We start from the raw sequence: 17,049 nt of genomic DNA, 5'->3' as shown, positions 1-17,049 counted from the left end.
ATGTCCCCTTGAGGTCCCTTCCAACTCTAGGATCCCCTGTATCCCTGCAGGGCAGGAGAAGGTTGGACTGGATGGCCCCTTGGGGTCCCTTCCAACTCTAGGATCCCCTGTATCCCTGCAGGGCAGGAGGAGGTTGGACTGGATGTCCCCTTGGGGTCCCTTACAACTCTAGGATCCCCCGTATCCCTGCAGGGCAGGAGGAGGTTGAACTGGATGTCCCCTTGGGGTCCCTTCCAACTCTAGGATCTCCTGTATCCCTGCAGGGCAGGAGGAGGTTGGACTGGATGTCCCCTTGGGGTCCCTGACAACTCTAGGATCCCCTGTATCCCTGCAGGGCAGGAGGAGGTTGAACTGGATGTCCCCTTGAGGTCCCTTCCAACTCTAGGATCCCCTGTATCCCTGCAGGGCAGGAGGAGGTTGGACTGGATGTCCCCTTGGGGTCCCTTACAACTCTAGGATCCCCTGTATCCCTGCAGGGCAGGAGGAGGTTGAACTGGATGTCCCCTTGGGGTCCTTTCCAACTCTAGGATCTCCTGTATCCCTGCAGGGCAGGAGGAGGTTGGACTGGATGTCCCCTTGGGGTCCCTGACAACTCTAGGATCCCCTGTATACCTGCAGGGCAGGAGGAGGTTGAACTGGATGTCCCCTTGAGGTCCCTTCCAACTCTAGGATTCCCTGTATCCCTGCAGGGCAGGAGGAGGTTGGACTGGATGTCCCCTGGGGGTCCCTTCCAACTCTAGGATCCCCTGTATCCCTGCAGGGCAGGAGGAGGTTGGACTGGATGTCCCCTTGGGGTCCCTTCCAACTCTAGGATCCCCTGTATCCCTGCAGGGCAGGAGGAGGTTGGACTGGATGTCCCCTTGAGGTCCCTTCCAACTCTAGGATCCCCTGTATCCCTGCAGGGCAGGAGGAGGTTGGACTGGATGTCCCCTTGGGGTCCCTTCCAACTCTAGGATCCCCTGTATCCCTGCAGCCAGGAGGAGGTTGAACTGGATGTCCCATTGGGGTCCCTTCCAACTCTAGGATCCCCTGTATCCCTGCAGGGCAGGAGGAGGTTGGAATGGATGTCCCCTTGGGGTCCCTTCCAACTCTAGGATCCCCTGTATCCCTGCAGGGCAGGAGGAGGTTGGACTGGATGTCCCCTTGGGGTCCCTTACAACTCTAGGTTCCCCTGTATCCCTGCAGGGCAGGAGGAGGTTGGACTGGATGTCCCCTTGGGGTCCCTTCCAAATCGAAGATCCCCTGTATCCCTGCAGGGCAGGAGGAGGTTGGACTGGATGTCCCCTTGAGGTCCCTTCCAACTCTAGGATCCCCTGTATCCCTGCAGGGCAGGAGGAGGTTGGACTGGATGTCCCCTTTAGGTCCCTTCCAACTCTAGGATCCCCTGTATCCCTGCAGGGCAGGAGGAGGTTGGACTGGATGTCCCCTTGGGGTCCCTTCCAACTCTAGGATCCCCTGTATCCCTGCAGGGCAGGAGGAGGTTGGACTGGATGTCCCCTTGAGATCCCTTCCAACTGTAGGATCCCCTGTATCCCTGCAGGGCAGGAGGAGGTTGGACTGGATGTCCCCTTGGGGTCCCTTACAACTCTAGGATCCCCTGTATCCCTGCAGCCAGGAGGAGGTTGAACTGGATGTCCCCTTGAGTCCCTTCCAACTCTAGGATCCCCTGTATCCCTGCAGGGCAGGAGGAGGTTGGACTGGATGTCCCCTTGGGGTCCCTTACAACTCTAGGATCCCCTGTATCCCTGCACGGCAGGAGGAGGTTGAACTGGATGTCCCCTTGGGGTCCCTTCCAACTCTACGATCCCCTGTATCCCTGCAGGGCAGGAGGAGGTTGGACTGGATGTCCCCTTGGGGTCCCTTCCAACTCTAGGATCCCCTGTATCCCTGCAGGGCAGGAGGAGGTTGGACTGGATGTCCCCTTGGGGTCCCTTACAACTCTAGGATCCCCTGTATCCCTGCAGCCAGGAGGAGGTTGAACTGGATGTCCCCTTGGGGTCCCTTCCAACTCGAGGATCCCCTGTATCCCTGCAGGGCAGGAGGAGGTTGGACTGGATGTCCGCTTGGGGTCCCTTCCAACTCTAGGATCCCCTGTATCCCTGCAGGGCAGGAGGAGGTTGGACTGGATGTCCCCTTGAGGTCCCTTCCAACTCTAGGATCCCCTGTATCCCTGCAGGGCAGGAGGAGGTTGGACTGGATGGCCCCTTGGGGTGCCTTCCAACTCTAGGATCCCCTGTATCCCTGCAGGGCAGGAGGAGGTTGGACTGGATGTCCCCTTGGGGTCCCTTCCAAGTCTAGGATCCCCTGTATCCATGCAGCCAGGAGGAGGTTGAACTGGATGTCCCATTGGGGTCCCTTCCAACTCTAGGATCCCCTGTATCCCTGCAGGGCAGGAGGAGGTTGGACTGGATGCCCCCTTGGGGTCCCTTCCAACTCTAGGATCCCCTGTATCCCTGCAGGGCAGGAGGAGGTTGAACTGGATGTCCCCTTGAGGTCCCTTCCAACTCTAGGATCCCCTGTATCCCTGCAGGGCAGGAGAAGGTTGGACTGGATGGCCCCTTGGGGTCCCTTCCAACTCTAGGATCCCCTGTATCCCTGCAGGGCAGGAGGAGGTTGGACTGGATGTCCCCTTGGGGTCCCTTACAACTCTAGGATCCCCCGTATCCCTGCAGGGCAGGAGGAGGTTGAACTGGATGTCCCCTTGGGGTCCCTTCCAACTCTAGGATCTCCTGTATCCCTGCAGGGCAGGAGGAGGTTGGACTGGATGTCCCCTTGGGGTCCCTGACAACTCTAGGATCCCCTGTATCCCTGCAGGGCAGGAGGAGGTTGAACTGGATGTCCCCTTGAGGTCCCTTCCAACTCTAGGATCCCCTGTATCCCTGCAGGGCAGGAGGAGGTTGGACTGGATGTCCCCTGGGGGTCCCTTCCAACTCTAGGATCCCCTGTATCCCTGCAGCCAGGAGGAGGTTGAACTGGATGTCCCATTGGGGTCCCTTCCAACTCTAGGATCCCCTGTATCCCTGCAAGGCAGGAGGAGGTTGGAATGGATGTCCCCTTGGGGTCCCTTCCAACTCTAGGATCCCCTGTATCCCTGCAGGGCAGGAGGAGGTTGGACTGGATGTCCCCTTGGGGTCCCTTACAACTCTAGGATCCCCTGTATCCCTGCAGGGCAGGAGGAGGTTGGACTGGATGTCCCCTTGGGGTCCCTTCCAAATCTAAGATCCCCTGTATCCCTGCAGGGCAGGAGGAGGTTGGACTGGATGTCCCCTTGAGGTCCCTTCCAACTCTAGGATCCCCTGTATCCCTGCAGGGCAGGAGGAGGTTGGACTGGATGTCCCCTTGGGGTCCCTTCCAACTCTAGGATCCCCTGTATCCCTGCAGGGCAGGAGGAGGTTGGACTGGATGTCCCCTTGAGGTCCCTTCCAACTGTAGGATCCCCTGTATCCCTGCAGGGCAGGAGGAGGTTGGACTGGATGTCCCCTTGGGGTCCCTTCCAAATGTAGGATCCCCTGTATCGCTGCAGGGCAGGAGGAGGTTGGACTCGATGTCCCCTTGAGGTCCCTTCCAACTCTAGGATCCCCTGTATCCCTGCAGGGCAGGAGGAGGTTGGACTGGATGTCCCCTTGGGGTCCCTTCCAACTCCAGGATCCCCTGTATCCCTGCAGGGCAGGAGGAGGTTGGAGTGGATGTCCCCTTGGGGTCCCTTACAACTCTAGGATTCCCTGTATCCCTGCAGGGCAGGAGGAGGTTGGACTGGATGTCCCCTTGGGGTCCCTTAGAACTCTAGGATCCCCTGTATCCCTGCAGGGCAGGAGGAGGTTGGACTGGATGTCCCCTTGGGGTCCCTTCCAACTCTAGGATCCCCTGTATCCCTGCAGGGCAGGAGGAGGTTGGACTGGATGTCCCCTTGAGGTCCCTTCCAACTCTAGGATCCCCTGTATCCCTGCAGGGCAGTAGGAGTTTGGATTGGATGTCCACTTGAGGTCCTTTCCAACTCTAGGATCCCCTGTATCCCTGCAGGGCAGGAGGAGGTTGGACTGGATGGCCCCTTGGGGTCCCTTCCAAATCTAGGATCCCCTGTATCCCTGCAGGGCAGGAGGAGGTTGGACTGGATGTCCCCTTGAGGTCCCTTCCAACTCTAGGATCCCCTGTATCCCTGCAGGGCAGGAGGAGGTTGGTCTGGATGTCCCCTTGGGGAACCCTTCCAACTCTAGGATCCCCTGTATCCCTGCAGGGCAGGAGGAGGTTGGACTGGATGTCCCCTTGGGGTCCCTTACAACTCTAGGATCCCCCGTATCCCTGCAGGGCAGGAGGAGGTTGAACTGGATGTCCCCTTGGGGTCCCTTCCAACTCTAGGATCTCCTGTATCCCTGCAGGGCAGGAGGAGGTTGGACTGGATGTCCCCTTGGGGTCCCTGACAACTCTAGGATCCCCTGTATCCCTGCAGGGCAGGAGGAGGTTGGACTGGATGTCCCCTTGGGGTCCCTTACAACTCTAGGATCCCCTGTATCCCTGCAGCCAGGAGGAGGTTGAACTGGATGTCCCCTTGAGGTCCCTTCCAACACTAGGATCCCCTGTATCCCTGCAGGGCAGGAGGAGGTTGGACTGGATGTCACCTTGGGGTCCCTTACAACTTTAGGATCCCCTGTATCCCTGCAGGGCAGGAGGAGGTTGAACTGGATGTCCCCTTGGGGTCCCTTCCAACTCTACGATCCCCTGTATCCCTGCAGGGCAGGAGGAGGTTGGACTGGATGTCCCCTTGGCGTCCCTTCCAACTCTAGGATCCCCTGTATCCCTGCAGGGCAGGAGGAGGTTGAACTGGATGTCCCCTTGAGGTCCCTTCCAACTCTAGGATCCTCAGTATCCCTGCAGGGCAGGAGGAGGTTGGACTGGATGTCCCCTTGGGGTCCCTTACAACTCTAGGATCCCCTGTATCCCTGCAGCCAGGAGGAGGTTGAACTGGATGTCCCCTTGAGGTCCCTTCCAACTCTAGGATCCCCTGTATCCCTGCAGGGCAGGAGGAGGTTGGACTGGATGTCCCCTTGGGGTCCCTTACAACTCTAGGATCCCCTGTATCCCTGCAGGGCAGGAGGAGGTTGAACTGGATGTCCCCTTGGGGTCCCTTCCAACTCTGGGATCCCCTGTATCCCTGCAGGGCAGGAGGAGGTTGGACTAGATGTCCCCTTGGGGTCCCTTCCAACTCTAGGATCCCCTGTATCCCTGCAGGGCAGGAGGAGGTTGAACTGGATGTCCCCTTGAGGTCCCTTCCAACTCTAGGATCCCCTGTATCCCTGCAGGGCAGGAGGAGGTTGGACTGGATGTCCCCTTGGGGTCCCTTACAACTCTAGGATCCCCTGTATCCCTGCAGCCAGGAGGAGGTTGAACTGGATGTCCCATTGGGGTCCCTTCCAACTCTAGGATCCCCTGTATCCCTGCAGGGCAGGAGGAGGTTGGACTGGATCTCCCCTTGGGGTCCCTTCCAACTCTAGGATCCCCTGTATCCCTGCAGGGCAGGAGGAGGTTGAACTGGATGTCCCCTTGAGGTCCCTTCCAACTCTAGGATCCCCTGTATCCCTGCAGGGCAGGAGGAGGTTGGACTGGATGGCACCTTGGGGTCCCTTCCAACTCTAGGATCCCCTGTATCCCTGCAGGGCAGGAGGAGGTTGGACTGGATGTCCCCTTGGGGTCCCTTACAACTCTAGGATCCCCTGTATCCCTGCAGGGCAGGAGGAGGTTGGACTGGATGTCCCCTTGGGATCCCTTACAACTCTAGGATCCCCTGTATCCCTGCAGCCAGGAGGAGGTTGAACTGGATGTCCCCTTGAGGACCCTTCCAACTCTAGGATCCCCTGTATCCCTGCAGGGCAGGAGGAGGTTGGACTGGATGTCCCCTTGGGGTCCCTTACAACTCTAGGATCCCCTGTATCCCTGCAGGGCAGGAGGAGGTTGAACTGGATGTCCCCTTGGGGTCCCTTCCAACTCTACGATCCCCTGTATCCCTGCAGGGCAGGAGGAGGTTGGACTGGATGTCCCCTTGGGGTCCCTTCCAACTCTAGGATCCCCTGTATCCCTGCAGGGCAGGAGGAGGTTGGACTGGATGTCCCCTTGGGGTCCCTTACAACTCTAGGATCCCCTGTATCCCTGCAGGGCAGGAGGAGGTTGGACTGGATGTCCCCTTGGGGTCCCTTACAACTCTAGGATCCCCTGTATCGCTGCAGCCAGGAGGAGGTTGAACTGGATGTCCCCTTGGGGTCCCTTCCAACTCTAGGATCCCCTGTATCCCTGCAGGGCAGGAGGAGGTTGGACTGGATGTCCCCTTGGGGTCCCTTCCAACTCTAGGATCCCCTGTATCCCTGCAGGGCAGGAGGAGGTTGGACTGGATGTCCCCTTGAGGTCCCTTCCAACTCTAGGATCCCCTGTATCCCTGCAGGGCAGGAGGAGGTTGGACTGGATGGCCCCTTGGGGTCCCTTCCAACTCTAGGATCCCCTGTATCCCTGCAGGGCAGGAGGAGGTTGGACTGGATGTCCCCTTGGGGTCCCTTACAACTCTAGGATCCCCCGTATCCCTGCAGGGCAGGAGGAGGCTGAACTGGATGTCCCCTTGGGGTCCCTTCCAACTCTAGGATCTCCTGTATCCCTGCAGGGCAGGAGGAGGTTGGACTGGATGTCCCCTTGGGGTCCCTGACAACTCTAGGATCCCCTGTATCCCTGCAGGGCAGGAGGAGGTTGAACTGGATGTCCCCTTGAGGTCCCTTACAACTCTAGGATCCCCTGTATCCCTGCAGGGCAGGAGGAGGTTGGACTGGATGTCCCCTTGGGGTCCCTTACAACTCTAGGATCCCCTGTATCCCTGCAGCCAGGAGGAGGTTGAACTGGATGTCCCCTTGGGGTCCCTTCCAACTTTAGGATCCCCTGTATCCCTGCAGGGCAGGAGGAGGTTGGACTGGATGTCCCATTGGGGTCCCTTCCAACTCTAGGATCCCCTGTATCCCTGCAGGGCAGGAGGAGGTTGAACTGGATGTCCCCTTGAGGTCCCTTCCAACTCTACGATCCCCTGTATCCCTGCAGGGCAGGAGGAGGTTGGACTGGATGTCCCCTTGGGGTCCCTTACAACTCTAGGATCCCCTGTATCCCTGCAGCCAGGAGGAGGTTGAACTGGATGTCCCATTGGGGTCCCTTCCAACTCTAGGATCCCCTGTATCCCTGCAGGGCAGGAGGAGGTTAGACTGGATGTCCCCTTGGGGTCCCTTCCAACTCTAGGATCCCCTGTATCCCTGCAGGGCAGGAGGAGCTTGAACTGGATGTCCCCTTGAGGTCCCTTCCAACTCTAGGATCCCCTGTATCCCTGCAGGGCAGGAGGAGGTTGGACTGGATGGCCCCTTGGGGTCCCTTCCAAATCTAGGATCCCCTGTATCCCTGCAGGGCAGGAGGAGGTTGGACTGGATGTCCCCTTGGGGTCCCTTACAACTCTAGGATCCCCTGTATCCCTGCAGGGCAGGAGGAGGTTGGACTGGATGTCCCCTTGGGGTCCCTTACAACTCTAGGATCCCCTGTATCCCTGCAGGGCAGGAGGAGGTTGGACTGGATGTCCCCTTCGGGTCCCTTCCAACTCTAGGATCCCCTGTATCCCTGCAGGGCAGGAGGAGGTTGAACTGGATGTCCCCTTGAGGTCCCTTCCAACTCTAGGATCCCCTGTATCCCTGCAGGGCAGGAGGAGGTTGGACTGGATGTCCCCTTGGGGTCCCTTACAACTCTAGGATCCCCTGTATCCCTGCAGCCAGGAAGAGGTTGAACTGGATGTCCCCTTGGGGTCCCTTCCAACTCTAGGATCCCCTGTATCCCTGCAGGGCAGGAGGAGGTTGGACTGGATGTCCCCTTGGGGTCCCTTCCAACTCTAGGATCCCCTGTATCCCTGCAGGGCAGGAGGAGGTTGAACTGGATGTCCCCTTGAGGTCCCTTCCAACTCTAGGATCCCCTGTATCCCTGCAGGGCAGGAGGAGGTTGGACTGGATGTCCCCTTGGGGTCCCTTCCAACTCTAGGATCCCCTGTATCCCTGCAGGGAAGGAGGAGGTTGAACTGGATGTCCCCTTGAGGTCCCTTCCAACTCTAGGATCCCCTGTATCCCTGCAGGGCAGGAGGAGGTTGGACTGGATGTCCCCTTGGGGTCCCTTCCAACTCTAGGATCCCCTGTATCCCTGCAGCCAGGAGGAGGTTGAACTGGATGTCCCATTGGGGTCCCTTCCAACTCTAGGATCCCCTGTATCCCTGCAGGGCAGGAGGAGGTTGGACTGGATGTCCCCTTGGGGTCCCTTCCAACTCTAGGATCCCCTGTATCCCTGCAGGGCAGGAGGAGGTTGAACTGGATGTCCCCTTGAGGTCCCTTCCAACTCTAGGATCCCCTGTATCCCTGCAGGGCAGGAGAAGGTTGGACTGGATGGCCCCTTGGGGTCCCTTCCAACTCTAGGATCCCCTGTATCCCTGCAGGGCAGGAGGAGGTTGGACTGGATGTCCCCTTGGGGTCCCTTACAACTCTAGGATCCCCTGTATCCCTGCAGGGCAGGAGGAGGTTGGACTGGATGTCCCCTTGGGGTCCCTTACAACTCTAGGATCCCCTGTATCCCTGCAGCCAGGAGGAGGTTGAATTGGATGTCCGCTTGAGGTCCCTTCCAACTCTAGGATCCCCTGTATCCCTGCAGGGCAGGAGGAGGTTGGACTGGATGTCCCCTTGGGGTCCCCTACAACTCTAGGATCCCCTGTATCCGTGCAGGGCAGGAGGAGGTTGAACTGGATGTCCCCTTGGGGTCCCTTCCAACTCTAGGATCTCTTGTATCCCTGCAGGGCAGGAGGAGGTTGGACTGGATGTCCCCTTGGGGTCCCTTCCAACTCTAGGATCCCCTGTATCCCTGCAGGGCAGGAGGAGGTTGAACTGGATGTCCCCTTGGGGTCCCTTCCAGCTCTAGGATCCCCTGTATCCCTGCAGGGCAGGAGGAGATTGGACTGGATGTCCCCTTGGGGTCCCTTCCAACTCTAGGATCCCCTGTATCCCTGCAGGGCAGGAGGAGGTTGAACTGGATGTCCCCTTGAGGTCCCTTCCAACTCTAAGATCCCCTGTATCCCTGCAGGGCAGGAGGAGGTTGGACTGGATGTCCCCTTGGGGTCCCTTCCAACTCTAGGATCCCCTGTATCCCTGCAGGGAAGGAGGAGGTTGGACTGGATGTCCCCTTGAGGTCCCTTCCAACTCTAGGATCCCCTGTATCCCTGCAGGGCAGGAGGAGGTTGGACTGGATGTCCCCTTCGGGTCCCTTCCAACTCTAGGATCCCCTGTATCCCTGCAGCCAGGAGGAGGTTGAACTGGATGTCCCATTGGGGTCCCTTCCAACTCTAGGATCCCCTGTATCCCTGCAGGGCAGGAGGAGGTTGGACTGGATGTCCCCTTGGGGTCCCTTCCAACTCTAGGATCCCCTGTATCCCTGCAGGGCAGGAGGAGGTTGAACTGGATGTCCCCTTGAGTTCCCTTCCAACTCTAGGATCCCCTGTATCCCTGCAGGGCAGGAGAAGGTTGGACTGGATGGCCCCTTGGGGTCCCTTCCAACTCTAGGATCCCCTGTATCCCTGCAGGGCAGGAGGAGGTTGGACTGGATGTCCCCTTGGGGTCCCTTACAACTCTAGGATCCCCTGTATCCCTGCAGGGCAGGAGGAGGTTGGACTGGATGTCCCCTTGGGGTCCCTTACAACTCTAGGATCCCCTGTATCCCTGCAGGGCAGGAGGAGGTTGAACTGGATGTCCCCTTGGAGTCCCTTCCAACTCTAGGATCTCCTGTATCCCTGCAGGGCAGGAGGAGGTTGGACTGGATGTCCACTTGAGGTCCTTTCCAACTCTAGGATCCCCTGTATCCCTGCAGGGCAGGAGGAGGTTGAACTGGATGTCCCCTTGGGGTCCCTTCCAACTCTAGGATCCCCTGTATCCCTGCAGGGCAGGAGGAGGTTGGACTGGATGGCCCCTTGGGGTCCCTTACAACTCTAGGATCCCCTGTATCCCTGCAGGGCAGGAGGAGGTTGAACTGGATGTCCCCTTGGGGTCCCTTCCAACTCTAGGATCCCCTGTATCCCTGCAGGGCAGGAGGAGGTTGGACTGGATGTCCCCTTGGGGTCCCTTCCAACTCTAGGATCCCCTGTATCCCTGCAGCCAGGAGGAGGTTGAACTGGATGACCCATTGGGGTCCCTTCCAACTCTAGGATCCCCTGTATCCCTGCAGGGCAGGAGGAGGTTGGACTGGATGTCCCCTTGGGGTCCCTTCCAACTCTAGGATCCCCTGTATCCCTGCAGGGCAGGAGGAGGTTGAACTGGATGTCCCCTTGAGGTCCCTTCCAACTCTAGGATCCCCTGTATCCCTGCAGCGCAGGAGGAGGTTGGACTGGATGGCCCCTTGGGGTCCCTTCCAACTCTAGGATCCCCTGTATCCCTGCAGGGCAGGAGGAGGTTGGACTGGATGTCCCCTTGGGGTCCCTTACAACTCTAGGATCCCCTGTATCCCTGCAGGGCAGGAGGAGGTTGGACTGGATGTCCCCTTGGGGTCCCTTACAACTCTAGGATCCCCTGTATCCCTGCTGCCAGGAGGAGGTTGAATTGGATTTCCCCTTGAGGTCCCTTCCAACTCTAGGATCCCCTGTATCCCTGCAGGGCAGGAGGAGGTTGGACTGGATGTCCCCTTGGGGTCCCTTACAACTCTAGGATCCCCTGTATCCCTGCAGGGCAGGAGGAGGTTGAACTGGATGTCCCCTTGGGGTCCCTTCCAACTCTAGGATCCCCTGTATCCCTGCAGGGCAGGAGGAGGTTGGACTGGATGTCCCCTTGGGGTGCCTTCCAACTCTAGGATCCCCTGTATCCCTGCAGGGCAGGAGGAGGTTGAACTGGATGTCCCCTTGAGGTCCCTTCCAACTCTAGGATCCCCTGTATCCCTGCAGGGCAGGAGGAGGTTGGACTGGATGTCCCCTTGGGGTCCCTTACAACTCTAGGATCCCGTGTATCCCTGCAGCCAGGAGGAGGTTGAACCGGATGTCCCCTTGGGGTCCCTTCCAAATCTAGGATCCCCTGTATCCCTGCAGGGCAGGAGGAGGTTGGACTGGATGGCCCCTTGGGGTCCCTTACAACTCTAGGATCCCCTGTATCCCTGCAGGGCAGGAGGAGGTTGAACTGGATGTCCCCTTGAGGTCCCTTCCAACTCTAGGATCCCCTGTATCCCTCCAGGGCAGGAGGAGGTTGGACTGGATGTCCCCTTGGGGTCCCATCCAACTCTAGGATCCCCTGTATCCCTGCAGGGCAGGAGGAGGTTGGACTGGATGTCCCCTTGGGGTCCCTTCCAACTCTAGGATCCCCTGTATCCCTGCAGGGCAGGAGGAGGTTGAACTGGATGTCCCCTTGAGGTCCCTTCCAACTCTAGGATCCCCTGTATCCCTGCAGGGCAGGAGGAGGTTGGACTGGATGTCCCCTTGAGGGCCCTTCCAACTCTAGGATCCCCTGTATCCCTGCAGGGCAGGAGGAGGTTGAACTGGATGTCCCCTTGGGGTCCCTTCCAACTCTAGGATCCCCTGTATCCCTGCAGGGCAGGAGGAGGTTGGACTGGATGTCCCCTTGGGGTCCCTTCGAACTATAGGATCCCCTGTATCCCTGCAGGGCAGGAGGAGGTTGGACTGGATGTCCCCTTGGGGTCCCTTCCAACTCTAGGATCCCCTGTATCCCTGCAGGGCAGGAGGAGGTTGGACTGGATGTCCCCTTGGGGTCCCTTACAACTCTAGAATCCCCTGTATCCCTGCAGGGCAGGAGGAGGTTGGACTGGATGGCCCCTTGGGGTCCCTTCCAACTCTAGGATCCCCTGTATCCCTGCAGGGCAGGAGGAGGTTGGACTGCATGTCCCCTTGGGGTCCCTTACAACTCTAGGAACCCCTGTATCCCTGCAGGGCAGGAGGAGGTTGGACTGGATGTCCCCTTGAGGTCCCTTCCAACTCTAGGATCCCCTGTATCCCTGCAGGGCAGGAGGAGGTTGGACTGGATGTCCCCTTGGGGTCCCTTACAACTCTAGGATCCCCTGTATCCCTGCAGGGCAGGAGGAGGTTGAACTGGATGTCCCCTTGGAGTCCCTTCCAACTCTAGGATCTCCTGTATCCCTGCAGGGCAGGAGGAGGTTGGACTGGATGTCCACTTGAGGTCCTTTCCAACTCTAGGATCCCCTGTATCCCTGCAGGGCAGGAGGAGGTTGGACTGGATGTCCCCTTGGGGTCCCTTAAAACTCTAGGATCCCCTGTATCCCTGCAGGGCAGGAGGAGGTTGGACTGGATGTCCCCTTGGGGTCCCTTCCAACTCTAGGATCCCCTGTATCCCTGCAGGGCAGGAGGAGGTTGGACTGGATGGCCCCTTGGGGTGCCTTCCAACTCTAGGATCCCCTGTATCCCTGCACGGCAGGAGGAGGTTGGACTGGATGTCCCCTTGAGGTCCCTTCCAACTCTAGGATCCCCTGTATCCCTGCAGGGCATGATGAAGTTGGACTGGATGTCCCCTTGGGGTCCCTTCCAACTCTAGGATCCCCTGTATCCCTGCAGGGCAGGAGGAGGTTGGACTGGATGTCCCCTTGTGGTCCCTTCCAACTCTAGGATCCCCTGTATCCCTGCAGGGCAGGAGGAGGTTGGACTGGATGTCCCCTTGGGGGTCCCTTCCAACTCTAGGATCCCCTGTATCCCTGCAGGGCAGGAGGAGGTTGAACTGGATGTCCCCTTGAGGTCCCTTCCAACTCTAGGATCCCCTGTATCCCTGCAGGGCAGGAGGAGGTTGGACTGGATGTCCCCTTGAGGGCCCTTCCAACTCTAGGATCCCCTGTATCCCTGCAGGGCAGGAGGAGGTTGAACTGGATGTCCCCTTGGGGTCCCTTCCAACTCTAGGATCCCCTGTATCCCTGCAGGGCAGGAGGAGGTTGGACTGGATGTCCCCTTGGGGTCCCTTCCAACTATAGGATCCCCTGTATCCCTGCAGGGCAGGAGGAGGTTGGACTGGATGTCCCCTTGGGGTCCCTTCCAACTCTAGGATCCCCTGTATCCCTGCAGGGCAGGAGGAGGTTGGACTGGATGTCCCCTTGGGGTCCCTTACAACTCTAGAATCCCCTGTATCCCTGCAGGGCAGGAGGAGGTTGGACTGGATGGCCCCTTGGGGTCCCTTCCAACTCTAGGATCCCCTGTATCCCTGCAGGGCAGGAGGAGGTTGGACTGCATGTCCCCTTGGGGTCCCTTACAACTCTAGGAACCCCTGTATCCCTGCAGGGCAGGAGGAGGTTGGACTGGATGTCCCCTTGAGGTCCCTTCCAACTCTAGGATCCCCTGTATCCCTGCAGGGCAGGAGGAGGTTGGACTGGATGTCCCCTTGGGGTCCCTTACAACTCTAGGATCCCCTGTATCCCTGCAGGGCAGGAGGAGGTTGAACTGGATGTCCCCTTGGAGTCCCTTCCAACTCTAGGATCTCCTGTATCCCTGCAGGGCAGGAGGAGGTTGGACTGGATGTCCACTTGAGGTCCTTTCCAACTCTAGGATCCCCTGTATCCCTGCAGGGCAGGAGGAGGTTGGACTGGATGTCCCCTTGGGGTCCCTTAAAACTCTAGGATCCCCTGTATCCCTGCAGGGCAGGAGGAGGTTGGACTGGATGTCCCCTTGGGGTCCCTTCCAACTCTAGGATCCCCTGTATCCCTGCAGGGCAGGAGGAGGTTGGACTGGATGGCCCCTTGGGGTGCCTTCCAACTCTAGGATCCCCTGTATCCCTGCACGGCAGGAGGAGGTTGGACTGGATGTCCCCTTGAGGTCCCTTCCAACTCTAGGATCCCCTGTATCCCTGCAGGGCATGATGAAGTTGGACTGGATGTCCCCTTGGGGTCCCTTCCAACTCTAGGATCCCCTGTATCCCTGCAGGGCAGGAGGAGGTTGGACTGGATGTCCCCTTGTGGTCCCTTCCAACTCTAGGATCCCCTGTATCCCTGCAGGGCAGGAGGAGGTTGGACTGGATGTCCCCTTGGGGGTCCCTTCCAACTCTAGGATCCCCTGTATCCCTGCAGGGCTGGAGGAGGTTGGACTGGATGTCCCCTTGAGGTCCCTTCCAACTCTAGGATCCCCTGTATCCCTGCAGGGCAGGAGGAGGTTGGACTGGATGTCCCCTTGGGGTCCCTTCCAACTGTAGGATCCCCTGTATCCCTGCAGCCAGGAGGAGGTTGAACTGGATGTCCGATTGGGGTCCCTTCCAACTCTAGGATCCCCTGTATCCCTGCAGGGCAGGAGGAGGTTGGACTGGATGTCCCCTTGGGGTCTCTTCCAACTCTAGGATCCCCTGTATCCCTGCAGGGCAGGAGGAGGTTGGACTGGATGTCCCCTTGGGGTCCCTTCCAACTCTAGGATCCCCTGTATCCCTGCAGGGCAGGAGGAGGTTGGACTGGATGTCCCCTTGGGGTCCCTTCCAACTCTAGGATCCCCTGTATCCCTGCAGGGCAGGAGGAGGTTGGACTGGATGTCCCGTTGAGGTCCCTTCCAACTCTAGGATCCCCTGTATCCCTGCAGGGCAGGAGGAGGTTGGACTGGATGTCCCCTTGGGGTCCCTTCCAACTCTAGGATCCCCTGTATCCCTGCAGGGCTGGAGGAGGTTGGACTGGATGTCCCCTTGAGGTCCCTTCCAACTGTAGGATCCCCTGTATCCCTGCAGCCAAGAGGAGGTTGAACTGGATGTCCGATTGGGGTCCCTTCCAACTCTAGGATCCCCTGTATCCCTGCAGGGCAGGAGTTGGTTGGACTGGATGTCCCCTTGGGGTCCCTTCCAAGGCAGAATGGGATTGGATGGTTGTCTTCTTGGGGTCCCTTCCAAGTCTAGGGTTCTGTGTATTCCTTCCTGGCAGAAGGAGCCCCGAAGTGCTCCTTCCAGAGTTCCTCCTTGTGGAGCCCGAGGCCCCGAACAAGGCTGCAACCCAGAGCCCTCCTGGCCTCCTCCCTCCTCCTCCTCACCTGCTTCGGCTGCTGATGCTCGGCGTGGAAGGGCGCTCCAAGGCGGAGGAGCAGGACGACGACGAGGAAGAGGAGGAGGAGGAGAAGGCCTCGGCCCCGCCAGACTCCGCCATGTTCCTTCCCGGCGAAGGAAGGGCTCCTCTCCGGCTCTAAGGCCGAAGAAGAAGAAGAAGGGGCGGAGAAGGGAGGGAGGGAGGAAGGCGGGAACTCCCGTCCAAGCGCCACACAGACACACCCCAGGAAGAATAGTAATAATAGTAATAGGAGTAACCACACACTTCTTTGAGGCCGCGGGAACTGCCCTGGCTCAGCCCTAGGGAATCCTGGGAGTTGTAGTTTGTGGTGGCACCAGAGCTAGCTCTGACAAGAGGAGGCTCATAGAATCATAGAATCATAGAGTTGGAAGAGACCGCAAGAGCCATCCAGTCCAACTAGGGTTGCCATAATGGAGGACCTCGAAACCGGGACAAATGTAGGACAAGGTTTGAAAATGTAGGACATTTTTTTTTTTTAATTTCCTGGCTAGGAAATTAAAAAAAAAAGTCCTAGATTTTTAAACCTTGTCCTCCTCCTCCTCCTCCCGGCCTGGGAGGGAGCCTAGGCCGGCTCCCAGGCCGAGAAGGGCGGGGGGAAGCCTGGCATCGCGGCGATCTCCGCGGTGCCAGGCTTCCTCCTCCTCCTCTCGGCCTGGGAGGGAGCCTAGGCCGGGAAAGAGGCGGAGGCTGCTCCTCATCGCGGCGATCGCCGCGGTGGGAAGCGGCCTGCTCCTCCTCCCGGCCTGGGAAGAAGCCTCAGCAGGCTCCCAGGCCAGGAAAGAGGCAGGGGCCGCTCCTCATCGCGGCGATCGCCGCGATAGGAAGCGGCCTCCTCCTCCTCCCTGGCCTCGTGGAGGCCTTGGAGGACCCCGCGGCCGGAGCTCCGACCGCGGAGCCGCCTCCAAGGCCTCGCTGGGGCCCGGGAGGGAGCGTCTCCGCGGCTGGAGCTCCAACCGCGGAGAGCCTTCCCAGGCCTCAGCAAGGCCTTGGAGCCGCCGCGGGGCCTGAGGTAGCCGCGGTGGGCAGGGCCGTCCCGGTTTGGGCGCCAAACCGGGCCGGGACCGGGTTGGCCCCTCCCAAACTGGGATTGTCCTGCCCCCCGGTGGGATATGGCAACCCTAAGTCCAACCCCCTGCCATGCAAGAAATCCAGATCAAAGCGTCCCTGACAGATGGCCATCCAGCCTCCGTTTGAAGACCTCCAAGGAGGGAGAGTCCACTACACTCCGAGGGAGTTTGTTCCACTGTCGAACAGCCCTTACTGTCAGGAAGTTCTTCCTAATGTTGAGGTGGAATCTCTTTTCCTGTACCTTGCATCCATTGCTCCAGGTCCTAGTCTCTGGAGCAGCAGAAAACAAGCTTGCTCCCTCCTCAATATGACATCCCTTCAAGTATTTAAATAGGGCTATCATATCACCTCTTAACCTTCTCTTCTCCAGGCTAAACATCCTCAGCTCCCTGAGTCATTCCTCATTGTGTCTCACAGGACTACAGCTCCCAGAAGCCCCTAGCACTGAGCCAACGCAGTTTAATAATAATAATAATAATAATATCTCACAGAACTACAGTTCCCAGAAGCCCCTAGCACTGAGCCAAGGCAGTTAAATAATAATAATAATAATAATAATAATAATAATAATATCTCACAGAATTACACTTCCCAGAAGCCACAAGCACTGAGCCAAGGCAGTTAAATAATAATAATAATATCTCACAGAACTACAGTTCCCAGAAGCCACAAGCACTGAGCCAAGGCAGTTAAATAATAATAATAATATCTCACAGAACTACAGTTCCCAGAAGCCACTAGCACTGAGCCAAGGCAGTTAAATAATAATAATAATAATAATAATAATATCTCACAGAACTACAGTTCCCAGAAGCCCCTAGCACTGAGCCAAGGCTAGTGATTCTGGAATATAGTTTTGTGAGACATTTAGCCTTTTCTGTCAGAGAGCTCTGGTGCCACAATAAACTACAATTCCCAGGA

The 17,049-nt window shown here is 58.5% G+C and overlaps 1 protein-coding gene across 3 annotated transcripts in view; it reads right to left on the bottom strand.

Annotated features, from left to right (window-relative positions):
* The window catches only part of KLHL26 (kelch like family member 26), a 47,979-nt gene extending 32,775 nt beyond the window's left edge, over nucleotides 1–15,204 (bottom strand). For all 3 annotated transcript variants that reach the window (XR_016282156.1, XM_089535832.1, XM_089535834.1), the window contains exon 1: nucleotides 15,026–15,204. Coding sequence is in view for 2 of the 3 variants with exons in the window: in XM_089535832.1 (XP_089391958.1) it covers nucleotides 15,026–15,138 (113 nt within the window). In the remaining variant the exon portion in view is untranslated. The remainder of the gene's footprint in view (nucleotides 1–15,025) is intronic.
* Nucleotides 15,205–17,049: the final 1,845 nt, after the last annotated feature.

This window comes from Sceloporus occidentalis, unplaced genomic scaffold (assembly GCF_023333645.1).
Source record: "Sceloporus occidentalis isolate IW3139 unplaced genomic scaffold, rSceOcc1.0.p SCAF_8, whole genome shotgun sequence".
Taxonomy (NCBI): domain Eukaryota; kingdom Metazoa; phylum Chordata; class Lepidosauria; order Squamata; family Phrynosomatidae; genus Sceloporus; species Sceloporus occidentalis.
The sequence above is the reverse complement of the archived record's forward strand: the minus strand, read 5'-3'. Positions and strand labels throughout refer to the sequence as shown.